This window comes from Cyprinus carpio, chromosome A24, assembly GCF_018340385.1.
Source record: "Cyprinus carpio isolate SPL01 chromosome A24, ASM1834038v1, whole genome shotgun sequence".
Classification (NCBI taxonomy): Eukaryota; Metazoa; Chordata; class Actinopteri; order Cypriniformes; family Cyprinidae; genus Cyprinus; species Cyprinus carpio.
In genome coordinates, this window is record NC_056595.1 from 25,574,409 (window position 1) to 25,586,453 (window position 12,045).

At 43.3% G+C, this 12,045-nt stretch overlaps 2 protein-coding genes across 3 annotated transcripts in view; both read left to right on the plus strand.

The window, feature by feature from the left end:
- LOC109068815 (band 4.1-like protein 3) overlaps nucleotides 1-4,815 on the plus strand; it is a 36,052-nt gene extending 31,237 nt beyond the window's left edge. Inside the window, 2 exon segments of the mRNA XM_042714934.1 lie at nucleotides 2,543-2,649; nucleotides 4,013-4,815. Of these exon segments, the coding sequence (XP_042570868.1) occupies nucleotides 2,543-2,644 (102 nt within the window). The 3' untranslated portion in view covers nucleotides 2,645-2,649; nucleotides 4,013-4,815.
- A 1,092-nt stretch (nucleotides 4,816-5,907) lies between these two features.
- Nucleotides 5,908-9,238, plus strand: zbtb14 (zinc finger and BTB domain containing 14). Of its 2 annotated transcripts, none has more exons than XM_042714857.1 (2): nucleotides 5,908-6,057; nucleotides 7,586-9,238. In XM_042714857.1, the coding sequence occupies exon 2, from the start codon at nucleotides 7,600-7,602 to the stop codon at nucleotides 8,911-8,913; it is 1,314 nt and encodes a 437-aa protein (XP_042570791.1). In that variant the 5' UTR covers nucleotides 5,908-6,057; nucleotides 7,586-7,599; the 3' UTR covers nucleotides 8,914-9,238. The 2 variants fall into 2 exon arrangements, with proteins under 2 accessions (XP_042570791.1, XP_042570790.1); XM_042714856.1 differs by lacking the exon at nucleotides 5,908-6,057 and adding an exon at nucleotides 6,141-6,573.
- Nucleotides 9,239-12,045: the final 2,807 nt, after the last annotated feature.

Consider the following 12,045-nt stretch of genomic DNA (forward strand, 5'->3'; position numbering starts at 1 on the left):
ATTCAGCAGTTTGCATCAGTTTTTATCATGAACATGACAGGAGTATTTGTGGGTGTGGCCTGTGATGATGTAAGTGTTGAAGGGCGTGGTCTGTGATTATGTGGATGTTGAGGGGCGTGGCTGTCATGATGATGTGGGTGTTGAGGGATGTGATGGTGATATGTGTTGAGGGGCGTGGCTGTGTGTGTGTTGATGTGTGTGTTGAGGGGCGTGGCATGTGATGGTGTGTGTGTGTGTGTGTGTTGAGGGGCGTGGCCTGTGATGGTGTGGGTGTTAAGGGGCGTGGCCTGTGATGGTGTGTGTGTTGGTGTTGAGGGGCGTAGCCTGTGATGGTGTGGTTGTTAAGGGGCGTGGCTGTGTGTGTTGATGTGTGTGTGTGTGTGTGTGTGTGTGTGTGTGTGTGTGTGTGTGTGTGTGTGTTGAGGGGCGTGGCTGTGATGATGATGTGTGTTGAGGGGCGTGACCTGTGATGGTGTGGGTGTTGAAGGGCGTGGCCTGTGATGGTGTGGGTGTTGAGGGGCGTGGCCTGTGATGGTGTGGGTGTTGAGGGGCGTGGTCTGTGATGGTGATGTGTGTGTTGAGGGGCATGACCTGTGATGGTGTGGGTGTTGAGTCACGAGTGAATAAAGCATTGTGTGTGTGTCTGTGTCTGTCTGTGATAATGTGGGTGTTGAGGGATGTGATGGTGATGTGTGTGTGTTGAGGGGCATGACCTGTGATGGTGTGGGATGCGTGTGTTGGGGGCGTGGCCTGTGATGTTGATGTGTGTGTTGAGGGGCATGGGTGTGATGGTGATGTGTGTTGGGGGCGTGACCTGTGATGGTGTGGGTGTTGAGGGACGTGGCCTGTGATGTTGTGGTTGTTGAGGGGTGTGGCTGTGATGTGGTTGTTAAGGAGTGTGGGTGTTGAACCACGGCCCTCAACAACCACACCAACATCATAGATGTTGAGGGGCGTGACTGTGATGATTATATGAGTGCTGAGGGGCGTGACCTGTGACGGTGTGGCTGTGATGTTGATGTGGGTGTTGGGGGCGTCACCATCACAGTCACGCCCCTCAACAATCACATCAGGTGCGTTCGACTTCATGCGACGCTGCGCAGACCGATCGGTGGCTGTCTTGATGCAGTGCATGCCAGTTAGAAATTCTGTCGTACTTGAACCGGCACAGACGCCACGTCACTGTCACGTGTGGCATCAAAGTACCGCGATAGCGTTACGAGAGCAGCCGGCTGACTCAGCTGGCGCAGCTTCTCCAGAGCGACTGCAGGAGCGCTAATGATGACACAGCTGTTTCACGATTGGCCAAATTCACCACATGACCACGGTTGCCAGGTTTTCACAACAAAACCCACCCAATTGCTACTCAAAATTAGCCCAATTGCATTTCGAGGGGGTCCCCCGTTAAAAATCGTGTTCAGGGGGGTAAAATACACATTTTGTTGGCTGGGCTCTCAGGGACTAAATATGGCGTTATTGGGGTCGCTTCAACCCGCGGACATGGAAAAACAACCCGCAGCAACAGTGTTAATGTTGCCCAATTCCGTGGGAAAACCACAGACTTGGCAACCCTGCATATGACAACAACGCTGTGTGTTTCTAACATCTTCAATTCCAATACTGCTCACAGATCTGTGTTTTTAGAACAGCAAAAGCTTTTTTATTGTAGTTGCAATGTTATATTGAGTCATGTTTATCAAAAAAGCACTGATAAAAGCATATATACCACCACTTTATTGGTATTTAAATAGTGTATGTTTATGTTGAACTTTATTCTTGAACAGATGGCACTGTATCAAACAGTATATAAAAAGTATTTTTGTTGCTCATGAAAACGTTTCTGAAACGTCTGTGTATTTGACAAATATTGCATGTTATTCACTTCATCTGTGATGAATGCAAGTATGCAAACACAGCGAGAGCATCACTACCGGGAGCAGAAAGTGTCCGACTTCACATCTCCGCTTTCAATTCCGCCCCCGACTGCAAGCGGCTACTCTCGCCAAAGCGCTGCATGAAGTCATCACAGCCACACCCCTCAACACACTCATGGTTGAAGGGGATGTTGAGGGCAGTGACTGTGACGTTGGTGTGGGTGTTGATGGGCGTGGCTGTGATGATGATGTGGATGTTTTTGAGGGGCGTGGCTGTGATGATAATAATAATGATAATAATGTTTTTTTTTTATATAGTGTCTTTCAAGAACCTATGGACGCTTTACACAAAGTTGATAGATGGCATGAACAACAGACATACAGTCACATAATCAAGCAAATAGAGCAGACAGAGATCACATAATCCAAGATCAGTAATGAAAGCAAGCATAGAACTGAAATGTAAGGCAGTCTGTTACAATCAATTAACAAAACATATTGTAAATAAGTGAGTTTTGATCAGTTTTAGAGGTCTGGAGTGAAGAGACAGCATAGAGGTTTTGAGGAAGTTTGTTCCAGAGCTGAGATGCTGAAAGCCCTGGTGTGATGATGATGTGGGTATTGGTGGGCGTGGCCTGTGATGATGATGTGGTGTCACTCTGGGTCAGGCTCTGGCTCAGGCCATTAAAGAGGCTAAAGAACAACATCCCGACATGTCAGTGACCAAAGTGGTGGTGCATAAAGAGACGGAGATCACGCCGGAGGAGTGATGCAGGTAAGACCACAGCCAATCACAGCTTGAGTAGGCTTGGCTGACTGCAAGCTGATTGGCTGCTGCACTGCGCTTTGGAGTGCTGCTATTGGCTGCTGTTCTAACACCGGTGCTGCTTTGGCTGTTTACATCTGCGGACGTCTAACTGCTGCTTTCAGAATGTGAACTAACTACTCACGCCTCTAACAGAATGACATGATGATCGTCTGTGTGAGATCAGGAGCAGATGTGGTGGAACACACTGCATTCTGCTGGTAGAGAGCGGTACTGCAGATCATCTCCACGAGTCATGTGACCACATGAGGACATTCACAGAGATTAATAGTGTTGACTAGCTGTTTACTAATCTGTTTACTAATCTGGGCAACCACTCAGAATTAAATAGCATCACATCCATAGGGCAGACATCATAGCAACCACATAGCAACTACCTAGAACACCCTAGCAAACGCATAGCAACCGCCCAGAACACCCTAGTGACTGACCAGAACACCACAGCAACCACCCTAGCAACCACCCAGAGCACCATAACAACTCTAGCAACTACATAGCAACAGCCAAAATCAATCTAGAAACCACCCAGAACACCATAGCAACCCTAAAGACAACATAGTAACCACCCAGAACACCCTAGTAACACCCAGAACACCATAGCAAGCCTAGCAACCACATAGCAACTGTCCAGAACACCGTAACAATCACCCAGGACACCATAGCAACCCTAGCAACCACCCAGAACACCAAAACAGCCTTAGCAACCACATAGTAAGCACCCATAATACCCTAGCAACCAACCAGAACACCATAGCAACCCTAGCTACCACAAAGAAACCACCAAGAACACCCTAGAAACACCCAGAACACCATAGCAATGCTAGCAATCACGTAGCAACCACCCAAAACACCATAACAACCCTAGCAACCGTCCACAACACCCTGGCAACCACATAGTAACCACCCAGAACACCATAGAAATCATCCAGAACACCATAGCAACCACATAGCAACCGCCAAGAACAGTGTATCAACCACATAGCAACCACCCTGAACACCATAGCAACCACAGAGCAATGCCTATCCCTAGTTTTGCACGTGAAACATCACTGACATTTTCTTGAGGAAAATGTAGATCTTTAGCTTTAGTGATTTAATTTTGAAATGGAGGCATGTTACTGAGGGCCTGTATTTTTATGTTATGTTGTTATCATAACGTAATATTGAAATGCATGATGTGTTTGACATCATTACTGACTGAACCACTTCATGCTTTGGTCCTCTGAAGGTTCTCTCTGTTCCTTCACTGAGTCTAAAGAAAGCACAAAGTGTTCCTGATAATGACTGAATGTTCTGTTATATGTATTTTCAGGATTAACATCATCTTCACGCTTTCTGGAGGAACTCATGTGTTCACGCTGTGGAAAATGAAGGATGCTTCAGAGAAATCTACCACGGGAACAGCAGCATAAATGAAAGAATTGCAGCAAACTTCATCTGAACACGTCTGGAGTAACACACGCACACATGCACACACTCACACGCTTACAGGCGCTGGATCACTGTTACTGCATGACAAGGGAACAATTCTGCTTTTTTGTGAAGAGACTACAGTATATAGACATTTTAGTAAATACTATATGAGCGCAGTGTATAGTCAAACCACAAGCTCGTCATAAAGGGACTGAAGAATATGTGTGAGAAGAAATATAGCGGTTACAGATATCTAAATTTATTTATCCTACTGAATAAAAAAAGGACAAACTTTGCACAGTATTTAACCTTGCAAAGATGTGCCATCCACACGTGTCGCCCTCCATCGGCTCATCTCTGATCTGAATATTACACGTTCATTATGAGAATATGAATATGCCACACGTGTATGTGAGAGACGTGTTGTTGTTTTTACTTGAGTTATACACCTGTTTTTGTTTCTTTTTGAAAACTGTCCCTTGTGAATGTTGAGTTTAGAGGAATGAAACTGTTGTAATGATGAGCTGAAATATCAATCCCAGAGTTCTCCCCGCCCAGTGTGCCACATCTGAGCCTTAAACTGTACAGACCAACCCCATGTGTGTTTATGTCCTTGTATGTTTTCAAATGCAATGTCATGTGCACCTGCTGACTGTTCCCCACTCAAGCAACTCCAATAAAATCTCAATTCCATTTCTGATAGTTTTGCAGTTTCCATTCATCCCTGTGCATTAAGACATGAGTGAAGAGAATATGCATTCATTATAGTATTTCTGAGATAAAAATTCAATAAACAAATTCAAAGAACAAATCAGTTTTTGTGTTGATTATTACTGATCATGATTATTGACATGATTATTATATAGTTGTGTATTTTACCAAACCATTTCAGATATTTGCATAGAACAGGACTTTATCCAGTTATTTTGAAATTATTCCAATAAGTACCACATAAAATATCATCAGATAGAAGGTGATGATTGAAAATGTACTATGGTATTGCCATTGTTTTTGGGAAATTATATCATGTTTTTGGACATACACCATGGTAGTACTGTAATCTTTTAGGAGTACCATGTGTGTAAACACCATGACGCGGGAATATGCAATTATTCAGGAGTACTATGGTAAAACAACAACAACAAACAAATAAAACAGTATTTTATTATCCTTCACCATCACAGTAAAGGATAGTCAATCAATGATTTACACACCATCATGTCGTTCCAAACCTTTATAATTTTTTTTTTTCTTCTGCGAAGGTGTTTTGAAAAATGTTTTATTGTGTTCCATAGTACAGACTAAAATACTATGGTAGTCAATGGGACCCAAAACTCTTTGGTTACAATACATTCTTTAGAATATCTTCTTTTTTGTTCTAATGAAGCAAGAAAGAAAGACAAACAGGTTTGAAATGACATGAGGGCGAGTAAATAATGATACAGTATTTGCTGTTCAGTCATTTATTTATTTTTTGCTCTACTGTAATTTATTATTATTATTGGTGCACTGTCCCTTTAAGAGTAAATCTCCTGGTTGTTTTCCGTTTGCAAACTAAACTAAAAAATAATGCTGTTGTCGTTTTTTCAATAGGTTAACATTTCAGATCCTATAAATTATTTATTATTTTTATCTAAAGCCTCATTCTGTTGTCAGTGAACGTGAGCTCGCTCCTCCCGCGCGTCACAGTGCGGTTCGCGCTCCAGAGGATCGCGCTGCGTCATTGGCGTAACCGTGCCTGCGCATCTCGCTGTGTTCGAGCGGGCCGCCGCTGCGCTGTTTGCGTAGCCGTGCCCGTGTCTACGTACGAGCTTCGGTCAGTTCCGTGCTGGCGCAGCTGTGCTCGTCCTCGGCCTCGCACACAACAACAAAGTATTAAATTCAACACTGGCCTTCGTAACATTCAAACATACTTTCCCAGTGGATCACAATAGCACAATAAAGGTAAGAAATAGATTTTTGGGGCGGATTAAAGCGGCTGCAGAATTATTGCATAATGTTTTGCGCGGGATGGCTGCGCGCGCCCGGCGCGGGAGTGTTCGTCATGGCCCGCGCAGCTCGCGCCACTAAATCCGCCTCAGCGCGCCGCGATCCGTCGAGCCCCCGTTTACCGAGCGCGTCCCGGTGCTGATCGCTGCTCTCCGCGTCTGCGGGCTCGTTTAGTGGGACACGCGGCGGACAGCTCGGCGTCTGTGCTCGGTTGATGTCGATTAAAGCCGTGTGCGATTATTTACGTGCTAATGCTAAGATTAGCTTCAGGAGAACCGAAGCAGAGCAGCGCAGAAACCGCAAAATAGCCATTTAAACCTCATCTGGCGGACAGAACGAGGTTTTCAGAGAACAAATACGTCTTTTATTAAGATAAAACACTGCTCGAGTGTTTGGAGGTGTTTAAATGAAGTGGTTTCGGCGTCTGTGGCCCGTTCGGTCATTCAGAGCTAACATCATGTGTCCGTGCAGGTATCTGAGATCGTGATTCATGCATATATTGTCTTATCAAATGTGATTTAATGATTAATTATTATTATAACGATTGTCAAACATTGCTCATAGAGAGTCTTCATGACATTGTTTATGCATTTATATGTTTTACTGATGTAAGCACAGCAGAATCTTAAATACACAGCATAAAACGAAGAACTAATATGCATCTTAAAAGAAAAGAAAACTGAGATTATTTTGATATGTAAGATCTTTGGAGCTAAAGCGTGTTTGTAAACCCAACACAGCTTTCAACTAAAAATGGAAAACTTTTCAGCTGTTCATTTACAGGACGATGATGTTTTGAGGCCCTGGAAATGAAAACTTGATGCACGATATTACATTTTTGTCTATATTTTTATATAGTAATAATTTTGGCTGATTCCGATATATATTTACCTTTGTTTTGAAACAACACTAGGTCTCTGCTGGAAATTATTTTGGTTAGTTTTAAGCAAAAACTTATTTGTTAGAAGTAATAAACATTATTAAAGTTGTTTTATATATATATATATATATATATATATATATATATATATATATAGGGATTACATTGAAAGCACATTGAAAGCCTTGAAAATAACTATAATAAAATCAATCTCTGCTGTTTTTTGTTTTGTTTTCGGCCAAATGCAGTTAAAACATTGACATTTTATCGGTAGGTTTAACATTAATAGATGGAAGAGCTGTGTTACTCATAGAACAGTTTTCATAAATCATTTGAAAAGATATATTGCATTATCTGCATAATTTTTTAGTTTGGCTGATGTTTGCAGTTTAAGCCTTTATCGGCCGATTCCGATAACGTTCTGATAATATCGTGCATCTTTAGTTTTCAGTATATGGTTGTCGTGTAAATGTACTCTGAAGTAGTGGTCGTGTCCGTTAGTGGGTAGCATGGTGTATCCCAAAGTTTTGTGGTATTGTCATTTGATTCTATTGCTATTTTAATTTGTTGACCAGTATTCAGTATTTCGTGCTCTTCCCGTAGGGTCCCGCTCCAGCATGTCCGAAACTGTGAAGTATGTGGACGATGAGCACAAGACCATCTTCCTGAAGCTACTGAACGAGCAGCGTCTGGAGGGCGAGCACTGCGACATCGCTGTGGTGGTGGAGGATGTGAAGTTCAGAGCGCATCGCTGTGTGTTAGCCGCCTGCAGCAACTACTTCAAGAAACTCTTTAAGAAGCACGAGGTGGACAGCTCGTCCGTCATCGAGATCGACTTCATCCGCTCGGACATCTTCGAGGAGGTGCTGAATTACATGTACACCGCCAAGATCTCGGTGAAGAAGAAGGATGTGAATCTCATGATGTCCTCCGGACAGATCCTCGGCATACGCTTCCTAGACAAACTCTGCTCGCAGAAGCGCGACATGTCGCCCGACGAGAAAAACGACCCCAGGAACGCCAAGTTCCCATATGACATGGTGAAGATGGGGCTCCCGGCGGAAGATCCTCCGCTGGGGCAAGACAGCGACGTCCAGGTGCTCGGTGACCAAGACGACACGCCATTGGACGACATCGTAGAGGAGCCTCAAGGCAATCACGATTTGGATAAATCGCCAAATAATGCGTTACGAGTGCAGGAGGCCATCCTGAAGGAGCTGGCGCAGGAGGAGGTGCACAAGGTGAGCTGCTACGATCAAGAGGTGGAAGCGATGGATGCAGAACCCAAAGAGCTGGCGGCTCACACCCAAACGCTCTCGTTCGCCGAGAGCATGGGTGATGTTAAAGACGAGCAGCCGCCGGGATGGACGACGGCCGCCGCCGACATGAAGTTTGAGTATCTGCTGTACGGCCACCGCGACCAGCTGGCCTGCCAAGTGTGCGGAAAGAGCTTCATCGACGAGAACCGCTTGAGGAAACACGAGAAGCTGCACTCGGCCGACCGGCCGTTCGTCTGCGAGATCTGCACCAAAGCCTTCACCACTCAAGCGCATTTAAAGGAGCACCTGAAGATCCACACGGGCTTCAAGCCGTATCGCTGCGACGCCTGCGGGAAGTCGTTCATCCGCGCGCCGGATCTAAAGAAACACGAGCGTGTGCACAGCAACGAGCGGCCGTTCAGCTGCCAGATGTGTGAGAAGGCCTTCAAACACAAGTCACACCTGAAGGACCACGAGCGACGCCACCGAGGAGAGAAGCCCTTCGTGTGCGGCTCCTGCACCAAGGCCTTCGCCAAAGCGTCCGACCTGAAGAGACACGAGAACAACATGCACAGCGAGCGCAAGCAGCTGCAGAGCGAGACCGAGCAGCTCCAGGCCGCAGCGATGGCCGCCGAGGCCGAGCAACAGCTGGAGTCCATCGCCTGCTCGTAATTACTGTGCGTCTTCATTCTCTGAACTGTTCGAATCGCCAATCTTAGTGGTTTTAGAACATGATTTACACTGTTTTTTTGGGTTTCTTTTATATGTGAATGGTCCAGACGTTTTCTCTTATTGTACAGCTCACATTTGAGTATTTCTGGCAGCTGACGGACGATGAGTTGTTCTGCCGCCGAACAGCGTGAACTGGACACACTTGTGATGTTGACGGATGGATGGAACAAGCTTCGGGTCAATCATTCCATCTGTTTCTTGTGAAAGGGTGTGACGGTTTGCACATCCAGATATTTTTGCTGTAATAAAAGACTGGTGAATCGTCGCTTGTTTGGTTCTTGTTCTTCCCTCAGCGGCCGGTCGCGCTGCTTAAGCTAGTCTCATGACTTAGTCATGCCATTTTTACTCTTCGACTGAAGTTAATTTCAATAAAATGATAATTTGGTTAACTGCTAGTTGGTCAGACTAGTTCTTATGATGATCTTAAACAGGGCTTCTGCCGGTCTGGAAAAGTCTTGCTTCCACAAGTTAAGGCCTTACATAAGTCTTGGCTTTAATTATTGCATGTACTGTCAAAACAAATATTTTCTCCAGTGTTTTTGTCTTGTTTTACAGTACAAATATCTAATAATCCTTAAATCAAGATACTTGTGATGCAAATAGAACACATGAAATCTTTTCTGAGAAATTGAGTGAGTTCACGTCTAAAACAAGAACAAATATCTGTTCATGGGGAATTAAAACTTGTTTGATTTAAGTAACGTTTTTAAGCAGATAATTGTTTTTTTCTTTACCATAAACTCATTTCATTTTGATCAAATTCTCATAAAACAAGACTAATTATTTGTGAGATGAGAAATGATTTCTTTGTAAAGACGGTTTAAAAGTGATTTAAGAACTAATGGAGTTTGGTTGGATGTTTTGCTAAAATAACTCCTTAAATTGTCTTTACCTGGTCTTGTATCTATCTTCATAAAACCTGCAGAAACCCTGTTAAAATAGTGGTTCTTTATGCAACTGTCACCAAATCATCACAATAAAGCTGTTTGTTTTAAAGACTGAATCTTATATGTACAGAGAACAGGCTGTGGTTTATTGGTTTGCGCTTCACTGGAGATTTTAAAGCCAGTTTCCTCCAGTGAAGGGAATACTGGGGGATGTTAGGATTGTGATTTACACGTCACGCATCTTAACACAATCCTGAACGTTCCTGTAAAATCCATTGGCAGATTGTTTCTACTTTAAAATATCTCTGTTCTAGGATCCAGAATAATTATTATTTTCCATCCAATAATCACAATTCCTGTGAATGGTCTTTGAAATGACAGAAGATGAAGGTGTAAGCAGCTGTTCTTCATGGTCAGGTGAGTTTGTTCCAGCAGGTGGCGCTGTGGGTGATTTTGCGCAGTTGAATGCAAGAGGAGCTTGAAACCTTTCAGGTGTGACGGGTGACATGCATCGAGATCCTCTCAGGTACGAAGAGACTTCACATCTGCAGTTGGGTTTAGACTAAACTCATTAACTCGCAGATCATTAGAAGTCTGCTTTCATTCGCAGCTTCAGACTCTGCTTCTGATGCAAATGCTTAATTAGACACTCATTTGCTATCCTTACAGTAACTCCTGCAGAAAATATGAACTTACAGGATGAAACTGGAAAAGAGAAGACAGAAAGATCCGATTAATCATACGAGTCGAACTGAGATCTCGCATGTTGATTTAACTCGGATCTTCGTGTGTCAGAGAGAAGTCGTCTAAAGACAGAAGGACAAACACAGGTAAAGCCATCAGAAGATCATAATGAATGTGTGTGAGTGAGTACGCTCTTCTGTGTTAGGCTGTCGCCACAAGGATAGTTTTCTGTGTGTATTTACACTTTGATTTGAAAGAAAACAGCGTGGTGCGGCTGACACAGAAGAGCGTACGCCGCCTGCGTTCAGCTCATATTCTCCAGAATGGTGATTTGGAGAGACACAAAGGAGACGAATTGTTGAATAAAGTCATTATTTTTGTTTTCTTTGTGTATAAAAAGTATTCTCGTCGCTATGGGATAGTCTCAAGCCTCCCGGTTTTCATCCAAAATATCTTAAATTGTGTTCTGAAGACGAACGAAGCTTTTACGGGTTTGGAACAACATGGGGGTAAGATAATGACAAAAATTCCATTTTGGGGTGGAGTATTCCTTTAAGGACACTCACTTGCTTCATATCTGAATGAACTGGAGGAAGTGAATGATTCAATGTATCATTTTAAAAAGACAGTTTTGATATTTCAATATTTACTTAAAACATTAATACCCATTTATTACCATTATTTATGCAATATTGAATCAAAATAAAATTCTTAAAGGTTTCTGTGAGCTGTGATAACTGACTGTCACAGGATCTCTGGGTTTCCCAGCATTCAGTGCGGTGTGTGTGTGTTTAGCACTGCAGGATCAGCTACGCAAACTCACCACAGGTGCGGCTGAGCCTTGACCTCTGACCCGGAGCGTTTGGGTTAGATTCTATCAGAAATGAATGCTTTGCATCAGATAGATATTCACAGTTCATTCAGTGTGTCTGTGTGTTCAGAGAGCCTGTCGTCATTCTCTGTAACCACCAGAGGGCAGCACACTAAACCTCCCAGAAATCAATGCAGCTGCTGCAGGAGAAGGTGTTACAGCCATCTTCATCATCTTCATCATCATCTTCATCATCTTCATGGTGAACTGAGCTCAGGAATGACAGGCGCTTCTGAGAGTCAAAGCACTTTATACAATACTGATCGTTCACAGCAGCAACAGGAAAATAATTGTTAATGTTGTGAAACTCGACAATCAGGAACCTAATTTGATTTCAGTTCTGCAGACAACTGTAGTGTCTCCTGGGTTATTATCTTTAACTAGAACTATAAAACACTTCTTGAACATCTCATCAAATTACTCGAAATACCATTAACAGAAATAAAAATGACAATGTTATTAATTACTAAATTAAAAATGATTTTTAAAAAGTTCAAATATTACCGAAAACCGTTAATCACTGATACTAAAATAACACTGAATTATTCTGCTCAAATTAGTCTCATGAATTTAATTGTTCAGTAACGGTATAAAATTAATCGACAATATCAAATCGAGATCTGAGTTATT

Bases quoted from the DNA above. Each gene is read 5' to 3' on its own strand.
- zbtb14 (XM_042714857.1), top strand. From the start codon at position 7,600: ATGTCCGAAACTGTGAAGTATGTGGACGATGAGCACAAGACCATCTTC.